This window comes from Onychomys torridus, chromosome 2 (assembly GCF_903995425.1).
Source record: "Onychomys torridus chromosome 2, mOncTor1.1, whole genome shotgun sequence".
NCBI lineage: Eukaryota > Metazoa > Chordata > Mammalia > Rodentia > Cricetidae > Onychomys > Onychomys torridus.
Window position 1 is genome coordinate 142,929,944 of NC_050444.1, and position 20,478 is coordinate 142,950,421.

The following is a 20,478-nucleotide window of genomic DNA, read 5'->3' on the forward strand; positions in this document are numbered from 1 at the left end:
CGATAGTCAAGAACATAAAAACAACTGTCACCCGAACAAACTCTTCTAGAAGCCGGAGACTGGTGTTTGGTGGATATTAAATAAAACCTACCAGCACAGGGCATAATAGAAAAGCAATTTATTCCTTTATAAGCACTTACACAGTTAGTCATGGAGAGTAACAGGCCCGATGCTGAGACAGGTCAACCAAAATGGAGAGAGCATCAAACTATGGTCAAGGACTAACCCCTAGAAAAGCAACTCTTATCAAGGATTAATTTAATTTCAAAAACAAAGACAAACTAGCAATTCACTCTTTCTCAACCTGACAGTTCTCCAGCGGTATAACTGTCAGTTGAAAACATACACCTTACAACTTGGTGGTCCCAAGTTTAAAAAAACAAAAACAAAAACCACACACAACAAAAACCATTTCACAGAAAGGAAAAGAATAATATGGAAACAGCTCAAGAAATACACTAATGAGCAAAAATATAAGGGGAAGGAGGAACGTGTTGTCTTAACTAAAGAAACCAAGACTGGTTTACATAGGAAAATGTGCATCCTGGAAAGCCAGGTGTGAGGACTTTAAACTCTATGACTTGACTCTCCCCTAATTCCTGAATAAAAACGACATCTTGCAATAGTTATACTCATGGCTCAGACACCTACTTCACTTGGCTCTATTCCTTATCCACTGTGGCCTCTTGAGAATCTGAAAAACTTGGGGATATAGCTTAAGAAGAAAAATAATCACACGTAATATGCCCCATTTCTGAAGATGCTTTAGACCTGGTTTGTTACTAGAAAATTCCTGAAGAAAAATTTAAATATAAGTCTGTGGCTTTGTTGAATTAAGTCCCCCAGTTAAGATTAGAAAACCCCCATGGTTTGGGCTAATAGTTTTGTTGGTGGCACCTATTGTAGCCGGAGAGCTGAACAAAGTCTGTGTCTCAAACCAGTGTTCAATCCTTCTAGGGTTCAGAGGACAACAAGGGGAGTCTAAACCACAAGTGCAGACATGTCTAGGATCCTTGTCCTTCTGGATCCACGCTTCCTTCAGGGTCTTCATCATTATAAATGTTCTCTGCCTGCCAAAAGGAGAAAAGGGTATTTAGTATGAAGACAGTTATTTCTTGAAGTCCAAGTTTCCACAATATATTATGCCAAGGTGCCTGATAACATTTCAAAAAGTTTTTTAAAATATTCAATGCTATTGCTAAAAACAGCAACAGACAGTGAACCAACAATATGAATCGTAACAGATGTGCTCCAGTGAAAACAAGGAACAGGCCACAGGTCCCGTATAGGGCATTTTCACAAAGTATGGATGATCATTATTCCTGACCTGACCAGATATATTATTGGTAATAGCTAAAATATAAACCAGAGAGGTTTCTATGAGATACACAGAAAGCGATGCTTAAAGCACAGAATTTCATATAGGGATGATAAAAATATTTTAAATTTCTTTGTGATGTATGACTCTAGAGTATAAAAAAATTCACTGAATAGTAAATTTAAATAAAACCATCCAAACCGTCCAAATTTTAGTTTACAAATATTAAAAAAAACAAAAAACATTTTATATAACATATAAAACCCCACCCCCACTAGTTGATGAAATGTATAATAATGTAATCACTTGCCTCAGTTTCCCCAAGAACTAGGATTATAGGGTCACCACACCCCCCTGCTTATTACTGGGTTTTATTTTTATACATTCTCATTCTCTCATTCTCTCTCTCTCTCTCTCTGGGACCACATGGAAGAGATAAATAGATAAATAAAGGCGGGAGCAGAATAGTCCTCTTACTCCTCTCTCCTAGCAATCAATATTACCACCAGAATCTGGACACTCAAACTACCAATTTTTGGTTGTGCTAAGATCACAGGGCAAGCTACAAGCTTAATCTCCCTTCCCCAGTGGTTAACTTTCAGCACTTCTGTTGACTAGTCCAGCTATAAGGCTATCTAAGGACCTTACCAAACCTTAGTAACAAGACTCAGGTGGGGCCCAAAAGGGATCATTATCATAAACAAGACAATCTGAGCTAGAAATCCCAATGACTTCTTAGCAGTTATATGCAAAAACAAAAACAAAAACCCCACACAGGTCAAAGTCTGAGCAAATACTACCTTTTTTTGTTTGTTTTTTTCAAGACAAGGGTTCAATGTGTAGTTTTGGTGCCTGTCCTGGATCTCACTTTGTAGACTAGGCTGGCCTCGAACTCACAGTGCTGGGATTACAGGCAGGCACCCCCATCCCCCAGCATGTACTACTTATATGGACATAACCCACGATGGAGGCAGCAACCCTGGATGAACCCTGGCAGTCTTAGAACTCACTCTGTAAACCAGGCTGGCCTTGAACTCAGAGATCCGCCTGCAGTCTTTTAAAACCCAATCTTTTAAAAATCAAGCTGTTGACATCTGCTCAGCCTGCTTAGAGATTTATTCAATGATGAGGTTTGGCTATGTGTCATTGAGATCTTGTTTTATTTATCTATATCAAGAGCTACACCATCAAAAGTATAGATTTTCCAGTAAAGACTGCTTAGTACTATGAAAACAAACAAACTTAGAACTGTTAAGTTAAAAAGAAAAATCTTTTCTTGAGATAGGATTTCTGTGTAACAGAGAGTGAGTTCCAGGACAGCCAGGAACAGACAGAAAAACTTCAAAAACAAAAAGAAAAGACAGTTCAAAGTAACACATGTAAATATGAGCCAGACAGAGATACGTGAGATCTTGACTCAAAATAAACAGCAACCCCCCCCCCCACCAACTACATATATACATTCAAGTCATATCTGAGGAAAACAGGGTAGAGATGGCAGCTGCATCCAGTGAGTGAGTGAGTGAGTGAGTGTGTGTGTGTTTGTGTAAAATGATGGTCTCATGTATCTAACATCCCCTAAATAAATGGCTGAACACTCACCATCTGCCACACTTGCATGATATTGTCTTCTGATACAGAACAAATCACCCAAGGTTCATTGGGATTCCAGGAGAAATCAGATATCTTGGCAGTGTGACCACCATGAATAAACTGCAAGAGGGACCAAAACAAAGATAGTAAACACGGACAACATTACATCACAGCCCACTTTTTAACGCACAGAAGACCCCAAAGTGCCCAAAGGTTTGTAACATACCAACAACTCTGGTGGGCCATCTTCTGCATCTTCTGGGGACTGTTCTTCTCCGATTTTACTAACAAAAAGAATTTTAAGTCAGAAAACATTACATCCCTGTGTAGTAGTTTGAATGTAACTGGCCCCCAAAGCTCATAGGCACTATTAGGAGGTGTGGCCTTATTAGAGTAAGTATCGCTGTGTTGGAGGAAGTGTGTCACTGTGGAGGTGGGCTTTGAGGTCTCAGTATATGCTCAAGCCCATGCCCAGTGTCTCAATTCACTTCCTATTGCCTGTACAGGATGTAGGACTCTCAGCTAACCCTCCAGCACCATGTCTACCTGCAAAGAGCCATGTCCCACCATGATGATAATGGACCAAACTTCTGGACTGTAAGCCACTCAATTAAATGTTTTCTTTCTAAGAGCTGCCATGGTCATGGTGTCTCTTCACAGCAATAGAAACCCTAAGACAGCTTAAGCACCCATCTTTGAAAATGTAAAGACAGTAACTGTGCAGGCGTGGTGGCACTCTGGAGCAAAGATTGGTGAATTTCTGAGTCTGAGGTCAGACTATTCCACAGAGTAAGTTCTAGGACAACCAGGTCTATAAAGGAAACCCTGTCTCCCCAAAACAAAAACAAAAACAACAACAACAAAAAAACCAAACATACTTCATGGACTCACAAACACAAAACTCACCTTAAATCCCAGACATTCAGCCTACGATCAGTACCACTAGAAGCCAAAATAGTCTCATTGTGAGGTGACCACTGAACCTATATCCAAGAGTGAAGAAAATGCAATGAATCAGAAAATAGAAGGGGAAATATCTCAGATTATATCTTACAAAACTTTGTGAATAAAACGCAGTGAAGCCAGGTGGTGGTGGTGGCACAACACACCTTTAATCCCAGCACTTGGGAGGCAGAGCCACGTGGATTTCTGTGAGATCCAGGCCAGCCTGGGCTACAGAGTAAGTTCCAGGAAAGGCGCAAAGCTACACAGAGAAACCCTGTCTCGAACAACCAAAAAGAAAAGAAAGTAAGGGAGGGTTTGGGGACGTAGCTCAGTGGTAGAGCTGTGCCCTGGGTTCAGTCCTCAGCCCCCCCCCCCAAAAAAAAAGGAAAGAAGGGGAGAGAACTGAGTATAAGGAATAACACAGACGCACAGGTACCTCCCTTCCCCCACAATCTTGAGACAGTCTCATTTCTCGGGGTGGTTCAGGTTGGCCTTGGACTTATTCTGTAGCTATGGCTAACCTTCATGTGCTGTTCCTGCTTATATGGTCCTAGTGCTGGGATTACAGCCATGTACACTATGCCTGGTTCAGGAGGTGCTAGGGATGGAGCCCAGGGTTCCTGCATACTAGCCAAGTACTCTACCAACTGAGCTTCATCTGCAGGTCCTCTCTGATTTGTGAGAGAGGATCTCTTTACGTGGTAATCTTTCTGCTGCAGATTCCCAAGTGCTGGGATTATAGGTGTGTACCCCATTTTCTGTAAAGGGGGGAGGAAAGGGAAAAGAAGGCAGGCAGCATTGGTTTCTCTTACTTGGAATATTTCATCCTTATGTGATTCAAAGGAATGCAACTTGAGTTTCAGATTTCTCAGATCCCACAAGGCAACAGTCTATGTACAAAAAGAAAAAGAAATCAAGATAAATTAAGTAAGGAAAGCCAGCCGGGCAGTGGTGGCGCATGCCTCACGCTTGTAATCCCAGCACTCAGGAGGCAGAACCAGGCAATCTCTGTGAGTTCGAGGCCAGCCTGGTCTACAGAGCGAGATCCCGGACAGGCACCAAAACTACCTAGAGAAACCCTGTCTCGAAAAACAAAACAAAACAAACTCCCTGCCCCCAAAAAAGAAAAAGGAAAGCCTAGGGCCACATGGTTCAGTGGATAAAGGTGCTTGTTGTCAAGCCTAACATGTGTTTAATCCCAGAATCCACACAGTGGAAGGAATAAATAGACTCTGGCCAGTTGTCTTCTAACCCCCACGTAAATGTCATGGTGTATGTGCTCCAACCCCTTCCAAATAAATAATTGAGAATGTGTGTGTCTATAAACACAGAGGAGCCAAGACAACCGTGCAGAAACCAGAGGCAACTTGTAGGAATGGAGTTGGTAATCTCCTTTAGTTATTTGGGTCTTAGGGACTGAATTCAAATCTTCAGGCCCAGCAGCCTGATAATAAACTCTTAAAAAAAACCTTTAAAACATTAACTAAAAGATCTTTGCACAATAAAAAAATGCTGAAGATGGATCAGTAGCTAAGAGCACACACTTGATGTCTCATAAACATCTATAACTTCAACCCAGGGGATGTGACACCCTCTTCTGGTCTCAACAGGCACCAGTCATGTATACCATGCCAAAGACATACATGCAGGTCAAGTTCCCTTACCCATAAAATATAAAACCTGAACAATTCAACAACAAAAAACCGCAAACAAAGCAAACTGACCTTGTCAGCTGATCCTGTGGCAAGAATGAACTCACTGTAAGGATTGAAAGACAGGCAGTTCACTTCAGCAGTGTGAGCATCGACTGAGTGGCTTGGCTTGGAAGTATTGTTTGAACGAGTATCCCAACTTCATTTAAAAAGAGAAAGAACAGGGGAGCTTGAAATGGGGACTAACACAAAACTATGAAAACGTATGTATTAAAAAACAAACAATGGGGTCCACTCACATCATAAGTTTCTGATCATCAGCAACTGACCCAAACAGAGACTCGTGGAGCAGATGCCAGGAAACGTCCTCTACTACTGCTGTATGCCCTGTAAAGATGGTCTTTGCATCCACCACTTTTCCTTCTTTTGGAACTGCACTGATGTCCCATAGGCAGATGGTCTTAAATATAAAATTAACCATTATATAAAAGATTCTCACTTCCCCACATATCCCCAAAAAAGACACCAACTGGCAACAATCCCAGATTTGCCTCAAAACTGCAAGGATACCCACATGGTCATCTGAAGCACTAAGTAAGTGCCCGCTGAGATTTGGATTCCAAGAAAGACCATAACCTTCTTTCTGATGTCCACGGAGACGCAAATCTGGGTTGCACTCTCCAGAAGGGTCTGCAAAGTAACAGACATATCTAGAATATCCAGTCCATTGTCTCTCTGGGCTTATTAAGCAAAATGTCACAGATGTCTATTATACAAAATACAGACCCATTATGACCAACTATACAATGCGGAAGTTGCAAAATCATGATTTTCCACATAAAAGCATTGTTTCACTTGAGAAGCATAAAATAACTCACACGTAGCCAGGCGGTGGCAGCACATACCTTTAACCACAGCACTCAGGAGTCAGAGGCAGGTGGAACTCTGTGAGTTCGAGGCCAGCCTGGCCTACAGAGTGAGTTCCAGGACAGACAGGGCTACACAGAGAAACTGTCTTGAAAAACCAATAAATACCACACGTATCAATAAAAATCATAAAATGTTAAATTATAAAAATAACAGAGACTATTTGAGTAAATGGAATCTGTATCTGTTTAAAAAGAGGGGAGTACCTGGTTTAGAAGGATGCTTTGTGTAGTCGAAAACAAGCACATCACTGGATGGAGTCTTTGTTGCAATGATGCAAGGGTTCTGGGGCATGTACCGAGCCCTGTTTACTTCTCCTTCATGGTTGATCTTGATTTCTATTTCAATTTTCCCACTGACAGAGCCAAAACCTCCAAACTCTGTACATATATAAGCAAAAGGTATTTAATCAACTAAGTCATATAAGTAGAAGTCTGAACCATTTACAGAACTAAAGTGCTTTTATACATTTGTAACTGCAGATTAGTAATAAGTACTACATTACCAACTGAAATTAAAGACGGTATGAATCTCAAGCCAGCCATGGTAGTACACACCTTTAAATTTTTTTTCTTAAGATTCATTTATTTATTATGTATACACTGTTCCGTCTACACGTATCTCTGCAGGCCAGAAAAGGGCACCAGATCTCATTACAGATGGTTGTGAACCACCATGTGGTTGCTGGGAATTGAATTCAGGACCTTCGGAAGAGCAAACAGTGCTCTTAACCTCTGAGCCACCTCTCCAGCCCCACACCTTTAAATCTTGGCACTCCCAGGCCAAACAAGTAGATCTTTGTGAGTTAGATGCCAGCCTGGTCTGCATAGTGAGTGTCACACTAGCTAAGGCTTTATAGGGAGATCCTGCAGGAGGGGGTGGAGTGGGGTAGGGGGCAGGCAGCAACTTTGTGTCTCAACCCCCCCCCCAGACTATGATTATACAGCTCAGACAGGCCTTCAATTCACTACATAGAGGTTCCTCTCTGTTCTCTCTCCTCTCTCCCACTCCTTTCCAAAATCTCATTCTATAGTCTAGCCTAGGCAATTTCCCTGAGTGCCAAGATTACAAGTATGATGACCACCAAGATTCTTGCTAAAAGGTTGTTCTTGACAGTTTTCAAATCTCATTTGACATAAAAATAAGTTTCTGGGGCTGGGTAATGGCAGTGCACACTTTTATCCCAGCACTCAGGAGGCAGAGGCAGGTGGATCTCTGTGAGTTTAAGGCCAGCCTGGTCTACAGAGTGAATTCTAGGACAGCTAGGACTGTTATATAGAGAAATCTTGCCTTGGAAAACAAAAAACCAAGCCAAAACAAAATCTGTAGAACGAATGAAATTCAAGCATGCCTCAGTGAGTTCCAGAACAGCCAGGGATATGTAGAGAGAATCTGTCTTAAACAAAAACAAAACAAACAAACAAACAAAAAAGACAAGGGGGGAATATTTTGGGGGGTGGGGGGAGCCTGTTTCAAGACAGGGTTTCTGGCTGTCCTGGAACTCACTTTGTAGAACAGGCTGGCCTTGAACCAAGAGATCTGGCTGCCTTTACCTCTCAAGTCCTGGAATTAAAAGGTGTGCTCTACTTCCACCTGGCTAAAAAAATTTACTTTTACTTTATGTGTGTAAGTATTTCCCTGCGTGTGTGCTAGTGTGTACCTGGTGCTCCTAGAGGCCAAAAGAGGGCAGTAGATCCCTGAAACTGGAGTTGGACAGTTGTAAGTTGTTTTGTGTGGGTGCCAGAAACTGAATCCCGGCCCCTCTGCAAAAGAAACAAGTGCTCTTAACTCTTCAACTACCTCACTAGTATCAAGCTGCCAATTTAATGGATATTAAACTGTAGTGCTGGATAATATAAAGCATCTCTTACATCATTTATCTGAAGCTCTTCATTAGTGTGAGCTTTCAGAAATACCATGGCATTGTATCTGTTCTCATAGTATCTCCTTTCCCAATCCCTTCTTTCATGCTGGAGACTGACCGTACCTTGTAATATCACTGACCTCTCTAACTTTTTTCATTTTTAAACAGGATTTCACTAAATTGACTAAGTAGGATTTCAAAACTTGAAATCCTCCTGACTCAAGTCTCCTGAGTAGACTGGATTACAGGACTATGCCACCAGGTCTGGTTAGTTTCTTTTCATTAACATCCTCAAAATTTTATGATTTATTGTTGTTGTTGTTTTTTTAATTTATTTACTTTTATTTTTACGTGCATTGGTGTTTTGCCTGCAGGGCAGATCTTTGAGTTACAGATAGTTATCTGCCATGTGGGTGCTGGGATTTGAACCTGGGTCCTTTGGGATCGCAGTCAGTGAGTGCCCTTAAACACTGAACCATCTTTCCAGCCCCGAATTATTGTTTATTATTGGGTTTGAGAAAGGTTCTCACTATTTGGCCTTGGCTGTCCTGGAACTCAACAGAGGTATGTTCCACCATGCCTGGCTCTAAAACGTATCTATTGTCATTCTGTGCGCTATGGTGCACATGTGGAGGCCAGAGACAACTCAGTCCATCAGGTAACAAGAATCTTTTCCTCCTGAGCTATTTCATGTGCTCTTCAGTCACATTTAACTATTACATACACTTGGGAGAATTCTCTCAAGCAGCATTACAAAATAAATAATTTGTGGTTATATGAAATAAATGAGGGTAATTAATGATAGAAGACTTCCAGAAGGCAGGATATGGTAGAAAATACTTGGTAAGAGTTAGACTCAGACCCAAGTAGCTCTGTCACTTCCTAGTTTGGTGATTTGGGGAAGGCTTTACATTTTTCTGAGCCTTAAATAAAGTTTAGAGTTATGTACAAATGAAAATGTTCTGGGTTGGGGATTTAGCTCAGTGGTAGAGCACTTGTCTAGCAAGCGCAAGGCCCTGGGTTCGATCCTCAGCTACAGGAAAAAAAAAAAATGTTCTGTCACTGACACTTCTACTCAATGTTATTTCATTCTTCGATCGATTGATTGATTGATTGACATGGTCTCAAGTAGCACAGGCTGACCCTCCACTATGTAGCCAAGGATGACCCTGAACTACCTCTACTCCTAGCAAAGTGTCACTAACTAAAGGATGAAAATATTTCCAGAGAGCAAAGGTGTAAATGAGTAACACTGTTAGCCTATTAAGGCAATTTCCAACCTCAAAATAATCCTTACTGCATTCACTGTTCACTTCTTTAGTCCCGGCTCTAAGGTGGCAGAAGCAAGCAGATCTTTTCAGCTCCAGACCAGCTAGCTAGCCAGGAGCAATGTACACAGTGACATCCTGTCTTTGAAAAAAGGCCCTAGGGGCTGGAGAGAGGGCTCAGTGGTAAGGTAAAGGGAAATGGCTGCTCTTCCAGAGGACCAGGTGCAATTCCATTACCCACATGGCAGTTCACAACTGTCTGTAACTCCAGTTCTAGGGGATCTGGTACCCTCACATAGACATACATTCAGGCAAAACACCAATGCACATAAAACAAAAATAAATCAATAAAAAAGGAAAGAAAAAGGGCTCTAGAAGGGGGGGGGGGGGAAATACACTAAACCTTTGCATACACCCGACTCTACAACATACAAAAGATGTAACACAGGGCTAGGAGAGAAGGCTCTTGGGCCAGCTAGCCTGGAGCAATCACTGTAACTGTAGAACAACAGTCAAGAACTTGCCTCAACAAGGTAGAAGGCAAAGTTGCCCTCTGACCTCCACCCACAACACCCTTACAGGCACACATAAATAAATGTTAAAAAAGATGTAATGTGGTAAGTGATCTCAAAGAATTTCCAGTCTAAGCATATGGTAGTAAGCACACGACTGACTAAAAATCTAAAAAGTTTAATTGTCAAAATGGTTACATACAGGAGAAAAGCAACACTGGGCAGAATCCACAGAAAAAGGGGGCCATCAATCATATATGCATGATTTTCATTTGGGGCAAATACTTAAAACTACCCATGTCTCAATAGCCCAGCTTGTTTCAAAAGTAAGGATCTTCTTGCATTCCAAGTACTGAGATTACAAGGTATGTGCTACCATACACAGTTCTCAAATTGAGTTCTTAACAGATTAAGATACGTCTTTTTCTTAATGCAGACTGAACCAAAGGCCACACACACGCTAGACACACATATTACCGCTGAGACATTATCACCCCACCAGCTACACCTACTTAAAATTACAGACTGCCACTATAAAGTAGATAGTGGAAGGCCCATTCAAAACAGGAAACAAAGGTCTGAAATATTAACAACAACAACAACAAAAAAGTAAAAAATTCTTCCTAGCCAACAAAGGCAAAACACCATTAAAACCAACCCAAAGTACAACACAAGAGAATAAAAATGAACAGCTCTCTGTGGCTTCATGAATCTTTATCCACGTGTGCACTCACTATTCAAGTCACAGTGAAACATTCGCACAGGCCAGAGGCGCCTGATTGATGAAGAGCACTGGCTGCTCTTCAAGATGACCAAAGGTTTGGTTTTCAGCACCCCATGACAGCTTCAGTTCCGAGGCTCTGACACCCTCCTCTGGCCTTCATAGGCACCAAGCACAAACATGGCGGGTGCACTGACATACACACCGAGAAAATCCCCATATACATTAATAATAACAATAGAAGAAACCCCCTTTAAAAGGCTAAGTCAAAAGGATCACCAGGAGTTCAAAGATAGCCTTGACTACTTAAGGGTGTTTCAGCCAGTCTACAACAGAGACCCTGTCTAAAAAAACAAAACAAAACAAAAAACCAACCGTCCCCCCCATCCCCAAATCAACTAATTAACCAAAAACAATAAAAACTCCCCAAACAAAACATGTCCAGCACCCAGGCCATAAACCTTGTGGAATTTCAAAGAATATATTTTAACACAAGTCAAATAACCAAATTATATTATCACAATCAATGATTTATTATACTTAACTCATGTATTTTTATAATGCATTTCATCTTTTAGTTAACAAGTGATCTACCTAGTAATCTCTCAAAAAACTAACTTTTTGTGTCTGTGGTGCGAAGTATGTAGCCCAGGGTCTTGTAAATGCTAGACAAGTGCTCTACCACTGAGATACAACCCAGCACCCAAGAGACTTAGACATGACTGTACCCATTACTGATGAGATCAACTGAAGTCACCACTCCCTCACATTTAGTACCAAGCACATTCACTTTTCAGTAAAGGGGTAAAAGGAAAATAAGGTGTGCAACACTGGGGTAGTGTGACAATCAAATTCAAAAATCCACAGCCATTATTCACACTACTGCTTTTGTTACTATTTTTTGGGAGAGAGAAGCCTTTTTGTGACAGTTCATTCAGAAGCTCAATATACAGACCACAATGACCTTGAACCTGTGACAGTCCTTCCCCATTTGGCACTTTGGCACACACCTACATCAACACACAAAACTGTAGTCAAGAGAAAGTAGCGGGGCTGGAGAGATGGCTCAGAGGTTAAGAGCACTGTCTGCTCTTCCAAAGGTCCTGAGTTCAATTCCCAGCAACCACATGGTGGCTCACAACCATCTGTAATGAGATCTGGCGCCCTCTTCTCGCCTGCAGGGACACATGCAGACAGAACACTGTATATATATATAAATAAATCTTTAGAAAGAAAAGAGAGAGATAGTAGCTCAGTGGAAGAGATCTTATGTCCCCCCAATTCCCCAAAGCAAGAGAAAATTCAGGGAATAGGACTCAATTCCAATCACATACACAGCAGCAAAATAAACAGAAAGACCAAAGTGTATCAGTTAAAGGATTAGGAATAAACAACATGTATTTTGAAATCTTGGAACTGGGAAGCATTTCAAAGGACAAAAAAGTTGGAGGACATCATAGGAAAAGTTAGTAATTCATAACTGTACAGCTTTTCTTTTTTTAAAAAAAGATTTATTACGTATACAGTGTTCTGTCTGCATGTATGCCTGCAGGCCAGAAGAGGGCACCAGATCTCATTACAGATGGTTGTGAGCCACCATGTGGTTGCTGGGAATTGATCTCAGGACCTCTGGAAGAACAGCCAGTGAGTGCTCTTAACCGCTGAGCCATCTCTCCAGCCCCTAGCTTTTCTTAACAATAGCAGAGGCCAGGTTCATTAATTCAGTCCCTCCCAGAACTTCAGAGGTGAACGCAGGGATGAGTACAAATTCAAGCCACTTTGAGTTATGGGTTACATGAAAGCCTATTCAAAAACAGGCATAATACAACACATACAAACTTAAATAAAACCTTAACACTACAAAAAAAGAGCTTGAGGATAGAGAGATGGCTCAGCGGGTAAAACATTTGCTACAGAGCAAGCTTGAAGACCTGAGTCTGAATTCTTGGCACCTACACAAAAAGCCAAGTATGGCTTCAAGTGTATCTGTAACACCAGGATTACAGTGTGAAGACAAGCAGCCTAGCTGAGTGGGGAAGCCTCCAATTCAGTGAAGCTGTATCAAAGGGTTAAACAGAGTGAAAGAGGAAGGCTCTGACTTCTGAGTGTGTTGGCATAGACACCTGCATCCACACACTTGCATGCACCACGCACACACAAAATGAAAACGTAAGTTATGGAATCTACTGTCAGAAAAGCAAATTATAAATCCACACCACACATTCTGTACTGCATCTCAGACATCAAGAAAAAAACCTCCATGTATTTATTAAGTACTGAACTCCCCTTGAACAAACACCAGTCTCCTGCCTCCACCTTCCAAGTGCATACCACCGTATATGGTTTAGAATCCAGGGCCTTGTGCATGGCAAATATTCTACCAACTGACCTATATCCCTAACCTCCCTTTTGGTTTTTCATTTTACTGTATACAAATACATGCAGGTGGGTGAGTACATGCTACTACACAAGCACAGAGGTGAGAACAACTTCCGGGAGTTTTCTCCTTCCACCATGGGATCCAAGGACTTTAACGCTCAGCTGTTTGTCTCATTGGCCTGTTTTTTCCCTTCTAAAACAGGAGTCAGTCATGTTACCCAGAGCGGACTTGAATTTGTGACCACTCTACCTCAGCATGGAGACCTAGGATTACGAATGTGCCACCATCATTTGTTGAGTGATTTAACATGTGGACTCCTTTAAGAAAGCAAGGCATCAGCACTACTTTCCAGAGGATTGGTTTATAGAGGAAGGGATATCTTCTCCATTACTTAAAAAACATAATATATATACATGAAACAACAGTAATCAGATTTTTTCATGCCTCTAACAACAAAATCCCATTTAGTCTATTGTACGAGTGACGGAATCCAGGGCTTCAGATATGCTAAAGCGAAGTGTCCCACCACTGATTTACAACTCTAGCCCTAAACACAATTCAAACACAACTTACCTCATTTACACCTGAGGACAGCTCAATGGTAGAGCCATCTGGCCTTAAACACATACAACATTGGGTTCAATTACCCAGGAAATCATTAAAAGAAGAGAATTTGTTTCATTTAAGGGATAGGAACTGGACTCAGGTTAAATGACTTACTCTAAAACCACAGTTAGGCTGGGCATAGTGGCACACTCTTTTAATTCCAGCACTTGGGAGGAACTTGGGAGTTCAAAGCCAGCCTAGTCTACAAAGTTCCAGGACAGTCAAGGCTACACAAGAAACCCTTCAGAAAACCAAAAGCAAAACCAAACCAAACCAAAGAAAAACCACACAGCTAGACAGTGGCAAATAGGGTCTCCACCCATCCTCACTCTGTTTTTCTTTTTCGGTTTAGAGACAGGGCTTCTCTGTGTAGTTTTGGTGCCTGTCCTGGATCTCGTTCTGTAGACCAGGCCAGCCTCGAACTCAAAGCGATTCAACTGGCTCTGCCTGCTGAATGCTGGGATTAAAGGCATGCGCCGCCGCCGCCGCCGCCGCCACCGCCACCAACACCCCATCAGCCCTTACTCTTAAGGCCAATGTTTTCCTTTTCCAACCAACATACACGGGGATCCAGAGACTAACTTTCCAAAAAACTATTCACTTGGGCAAATTACACAAAATCATAGTTGACTATTATTCTAACCACCTATTTTGCCCTCTGTACCACAGAAGATTAAATGTGGAATGGACCAGGAAAAATTGTAATCCTGGTCAACAGCTGGATCCCAAATAAATTTAACACACACAATGAAGGGTTCTTTCTGCTAATCTCAAGAGATATTAAGCATTGGTTATATGGAGCACAAATGTTAATAATGGAAGCCCTTTATCTATTTTTTGTTTTGTCTGAGACAGGGTTTATTCAAGGAAATTCTCCAACTGACCCCACCTTTTTTTTGATGTTCTGGTTTGAGGGACATAAAGAAAATTTACCAATTCCTATCCTGAAAAAGATGTTAAGTATTCAGGAGCAGTTAAACTCTTAGGGTATCTCCTAAAAAAAAAAAAGGTTGTAGAAATTTCTTATGAATATAATGGATACCATGTCATTTCTACTGTCTTAAACCTTTAAGAATAATTCAGTGGGTGGGCAGTGGTGGCCCAGCCTTTAATCCCAGCACCTGGGAGGCAGAGGCAGAAAGCTCTCTGAGTTGAGATCAGTCTAATCTACAAAGCAAGTTCCAGGACGACTAAGACTACACAAAGAAACTCTGTCCCCAAAAGCAAAACAATGATAATTTAGTGTTTCTCATCCCCCTCCCAACTGGTTACCCCTCTAAGAAGTTTTATTAAGACTTTCTGCCCCTGTAACCCCGTGAAATCGAAGCAGCACAGATACACTGTATGCTTTGGGTACTGTGCAAACTCATTTCTATTTTGAGTTAGGGAATCACTAGCCCCAAGTTGGCCTGCAACTTGTGATCCTCCTGCCACCTGTGCTTGTAAACATGTAAGATGTGTGGCTGGAGAGATGGTTCAGCGATTAAGAGCACTGGCTGCTCTTGCAAAGGACTCAGGTTCAATTCCTAGTAGCTCACAAATGCCTATAACTCTACTTCCAGGGAATCCAACACCCTTTTCTGTACTTTATAGGCACCAGGCACACAAGTAGTGCACAGACATATATGCAGGCAAAACACTCATATACATAAAATTAAAAAAAAAAAATTGTAGCAACCCACACCTATGAATTAATTTCTGTCTCTTTGGGTCATTGTCTTCCCTGTTGAGAATACACAACCAAAAACATATGGCAGACCTTTGCTCCATTAACTGCAGAAATCCCACCATGACCAGTATAGTAGAGGGAAGCTTACAGCAAGCTTTGTGTAAACTAGCTTTCCCAATAACTTAAACTTAAGAGGCTCCCAGGTGCTGGAGAGATGGCTCAGCAGTTACAAGCACTGGCTGCTCTTCCAGAGGACCTGGGTTCAAGCTCCAACACCCACATGTCGGTGCACAGCTGTCTGTAACTCCAGTTCGAGGGGATTCCACACCCTCACAGACACATGCAGGCAAAACATCAATGCACATAAAATAAAATCACAAAAAAATTGTTTAAAAAAAAAAGAGGCTACATAACAAGGAGGCTATGTACCTCCTTGATGACAGCTCAGACAGGAAAGATGTAACCCCACACCATCATTTCTCCCCTGAAGAGCCTACCTCCTTTTTCGCTGTCATAGTGTGATGCATCAAACTGAGCATCATCATTAGGGAGCTGGACACTGGCTATCACCAGGTGGTTTTGTTCATCAGATGTGTGTGTTCCCAGGACAAGCCGATGAATGCTGAAATCTTTCCCTTCAGGCCTGTAATAACAACAAATCATCATTATTCAAGTCGATAACCCAAGAAATCATAAAGTCAGTGATGTACACATGACAAAAAACCCAAACAATTCAATTGAGATAGTTAGTGAGAACTAGTCCCCACTTTTTAAAAAAACAACCCATGTTCAAGTAGACATGCATATGGATGCTGGAGGACAATTAAGAGTCAGTCATTCACTCAGTCCAGAGGTGGTGGCACACACCTTTAATCCCAGCACCCAGGAAGAAGAGGCAGGTGGATCTCTGTGAGTTCAAGGCTAGCCTGGTCTACAAAGTGAGTTCCAGGACAGCTGAGAACCCCTGTGTGTGTGTGTGTGTGTGTGTGTGTGTGTGTGTGTGTTGGGAGGTGGGGGGAGGGGGTCATTCACTCTTAAGATGCTATTTATGGTTGGTCGTGGTGGCACAGGCCTTCGTTCCAGCTCTCAGGAGGCAGAGGCAGGTGGTTCTACCTGAGTTCCAGGACAGCCAGGGCTATTATTACAATGGAGAAACTCTGTCTCAAAAAAGAGCAAAAGTGAAAACAAACAAGAAGAAGCTATTCACTTCTGTTAATACAAGGCTGGAGCTCACCAATTAGGTCAGCATGGCTGGCCGTTGAGCCTGAGGGAATCTTCCTATTTCCCATTTCCTCATCACTGAGACTTTAAGCATATACCACCCTGGTTTTTTGTTTGTCATGTTCTGTTTTTAAACATGGGTGGTGTGGATTAACTGCATATCCCTGGTGCTTGTAAGCTAAGCATTTTAGTGAGTCATTACCAAAGCCCCTATTTCTTTAGAAAAAGTAGGACCAGAAAGATGGTTCAGCACTTAACAGTGTTTGCTGCTCTTATAGAGGACATGAGTTCAGTTCCCAGCTCCCATGCCAAGTGACCCACAACCACCTGAAATTTAGCTCCAGGAGGTCCTGAGCACCCACACCCTCCACTTAGGTGTGCACGACCCCCAACAGAAATAAAATAAACGACAACTTTTGTGGATCTGTTCTCTCCAGAGTTAAGCTGTCTAGTTTGGCAATAGGCATCTTTACCCAGGGAGGCGACTTACCAGCCTGTCTCCTACTCATAATGGCCCTCTATTAAGGCTAGAGCACAAATACAGCACACTTAATTTTTATTTAACTTGGCCAAAATTTAAAATTACTAAAGGGAAAGTTACTTCTCCCCCAGTTTGTTGGAATAAAAAAAGTGAGTTAAGCTGGGCAGTGGTGGTGCACAGCTTTAATCCCAGCACTCTGGAGGCAGAGCCAGCCTGGTCTACAAAGCAAGTTCCAGGACAGCCAGGACTGTTAAACAAACAACCTAAAACTAAAGCTGGGCTGGATCTAAATACCACAATACTATGAAGAATTATTCTAATTTGAAGTGAAAAGTATTTGATATATGACAATTAGACATGGTGGCTGAGATCACAGCTACTAAGTAACAGACTGTGATTAAAGTCCAACTCTAGTTTTGGAAATGGAAAAGCCAAATGAGAGAGAAAACTAGAAAGATTAAAATCACTGCTCAATTTCTTGAATGTTAGCTTAAGACAATCTGACAATACTGTAAGAAACAAGGAATATTAAGTTTCAAAGAAGAGACATAACTTAATACCATGTGTTCTCCTGGAAGGATTAATCGAACACTGTGAAGCAGAGTCAACAGCCCCAGCACCACTGGGTAATGTCAAGGAATGAAAATTCTCACATTTACAGAATCAGAACCCTCGGAGGGGAGTTGACAATGTTTTACAACACCTCCAGCTGACTGTGCTGTACATTACAACCTGAAACCTCTTTGTCAAGATGGGAAAGATGCCACACAAACAGCGCTGGGTCACAGAGCTCGGCCACTATGCACTTTGTTTTTTAAAGTGTGTCACAGGCTGGCCTTGAACTCCCCATCTTCTTGCTCCACCTCTTTCGTGCTGAAACTACAGCTGTGTATGTACCACCACACAGCCTCTCAACACCAGTGGTTTAACAACCACTGACAACAGATAGAAATGACTCCACTAAGCTGCAGCTCCCAACTATTTTTGAACCTGGTTACATTTTAAAAAGTTCCAACTCCACCAGGCGGTGGTGGTGCATGCCTTCAATCGCAGCACTTGGGAGGCAGAGCCAGGAGGATCTCTGTTGAGTTCTCTGGGCTACAGAGAGAGATCCAGGACAGACACCAAAACTACACAGAGAAATCCTGTCTTGGAAAAACAACAACAACAACCAACAAGTTCCAACTCCAAGCTCAGCGGTGTTGGCGCACGCCTTTAATCCCAGCACTTGGGAGGCAGAGACAGGCAGATCTCTGTGAGTTCGAGGCCAGCCTGGGCTACAGAGTGAGTTCTAGGAAAGGCGCAAAGCTACACAGAGAAACCCTGTCTCAAAAAACCTAAATAAATAAATAGACTGAAAAGTTCCAGCCTCAAACTTCTAGGTGTCATCATGGATTTGTACAAGGCCCTTCAAATAAAGGTCTCCATCTCTCTCCACTGATGCATAAGGAGCAGTGTCATTCTTTATTTTTAGTAAAATACACAAGAACCTTCTATTACACACACACAAAAAAAGATCAGAGGTACTGCCTGCTTACCATGCACAAGGTTCAATTCCTAGCACCTCAAAACAACTCTACTCCAATTTTCTACGACTTGTTGAACCAAATAGTCTCATAGCCGGATTCTATACATATCTTACTCCAAGTTTCAAAAGAATTTAGTACTCTCTTTTGCCAAGATTACATCAATAATAATATACACCCACCTTTATCTTTGTATTCCCACTCACTCCCTTCTGCAAGCTAGTCTTGGTATTTCAAGTTGACAGATGGTTGGTTCCCTTGGTTAGGACATTTTGCGTATGCAATTTCACTCTATGGCCTAAGGATCAAAGTCCTCGCCAGTGTGTGCTCTATCACTAAACATTACACGCCCCCAGGCCTCTTCAGGTGTTACCTCACTAATTATCTAAAGCCTCGGGACCATTACAGCTCAAATAACTGTCCCTACAACCACACAATGTTTCTTGAAGGCAGGCCCCAAATTTATCTCGCTATTAACCCTGCTACTATCATCATAAATGACTGAGAATCCCAATGTTTTGTTGAATGAACCGGACATAATACCTTCTGAAATCTGTCACATTTTAACATTACACAGTCAACTACCGTTATAGAATGGCTATTCGGCTCAATGCTGAGCAAGAAAAACACGTTTTCTCTTGCAGGGCAAATTAGAAAATAACCTTCTGCTCTCTACCGTTATGTCTTACTTATTGGTGGAGGAAAATAAACATTACTCATAGGCTCTGATCATATGCCGCTTCTGAATGACTGGAGAAGGGAAGGAAAAAAAAAAAAAAACAAACACCGGAAAACTAATTCAAGCCATGAAATACCAAAGTAATATCCAAGAGATAGGTGTCACCTGGTTACATCTGGAAGCCACTGGGCAGTTAAACTGGGCCACTCCAGGGCATGGGTCATCACCAAATCATAAAGGAAAGGGGTGTTCTTCTTCCATATTTTGTACTCCTCATTGATCACACGTTCTTCCACCGCGTCGTCAAAGGCAGCTAGAATGTTTCCGAAACGCAGACTAAGTTAGCGAACAGAGACGGAAAGCGAGTAAAACCTCTCCGAAGCCCCCGGCGCGGCTCCCGGATCCTGACACCGAAATGGAGACTCGTCTCAATCCCCCAGGGCGCAGGCACCACGGCCGCCCTCCGCCGCCGAGGGCCGGAAGTCCTCGGCCACCCCAGCCAGGCACTCCGTTACTCGTCGGGCCCGAGGCTGCCCAGCTTCCAAGCACGCCGGCCAAGTCCACAAAACCCTAAAGGAGGCCTGCGCACCGGGCCCGGAGGTGGGGAGCGGCGCCCCGAGTCCCCGCAGGCAGAGGGGCCGACAGGGAGCGTCGCCCCGCATCCGCTCCGCCGGCGCGCCGCTAGCCCGCCCCGCGGGGAGCTCCCTCCTCAAGCGGGAGTTGCTGGGAGTAGGCTCGCCCGAGTCGGGCCTGCTCTCCGTCTTAGGCCGCGTAACAAGCCACGGCACTGCCCCGCCACCCCGCGCCTTCCCGAGCCCGCCTCGGCACACTCACCTTCCTTGTCAGCCATGGCGGCAGAAGAGCCGGGAGGGGTTGTGGGGGGGGAGGGACCCCGGGGTCGTGCGATGCAGGAGGGGCGGGGAAGCTACGGGCGCTCGCTCCGCGCGCGCGGCCTCTATTGTTTCCTGCGGCCCGTGCGTGGGGGGCCGGCCCGCGTGCCTTCGCGCCAACATCGGCCAATGGGAGAGCGCGGTCTGGAAGGGTGGGCGGGGCATCCGCGGCCGCGGCCAATGCAGACGCACACAGTCGCTTTTCGCGGGGCCGCGGCGCGCGCTC

General features: G+C 43.0%; 1 protein-coding gene across 1 annotated transcript; it reads right to left on the reverse strand.

The window, feature by feature from the left end:
* Window positions 1-102: 102 nt before the first annotated feature.
* On the reverse strand, window positions 103-20,355 carry Rbbp4 (RB binding protein 4, chromatin remodeling factor). Its single transcript, XM_036179313.1, has 12 exons — window positions 20,197-20,355; window positions 19,528-19,675; window positions 15,953-16,098; window positions 6,642-6,815; window positions 6,083-6,198; window positions 5,808-5,968; window positions 5,581-5,707; window positions 4,669-4,746; window positions 3,818-3,894; window positions 3,138-3,195; window positions 2,921-3,031; window positions 103-1,070 (listed from the first exon to the last, which is right to left on the reverse strand). Exons 1-12 carry the CDS (start codon window positions 20,210-20,212, stop codon window positions 1,005-1,007), a joined length of 1,278 nt encoding a protein of 425 aa, XP_036035206.1. The 5' UTR covers window positions 20,213-20,355; the 3' UTR covers window positions 103-1,004.
* Window positions 20,356-20,478: the final 123 nt, after the last annotated feature.

What these genes read in the sequence shown, in the direction of transcription:
- Rbbp4 (XM_036179313.1), bottom strand. An exon ending in TGGCTTCCAGATGTAACCAG is followed by an intron (nt 16,099 to 19,527) that starts GTGACACCTATC and finishes TTGTTATTACAG; the next exon opens with GCCTGAAGGGAAAGATTTCA. An exon ending in CTATGACAGCGAAAAAGGAG is followed by an intron (nt 6,816 to 15,952) that starts GTAGGCTCTTCA and finishes ATATATGTACAG; the next exon opens with AGTTTGGAGGTTTTGGCTCT.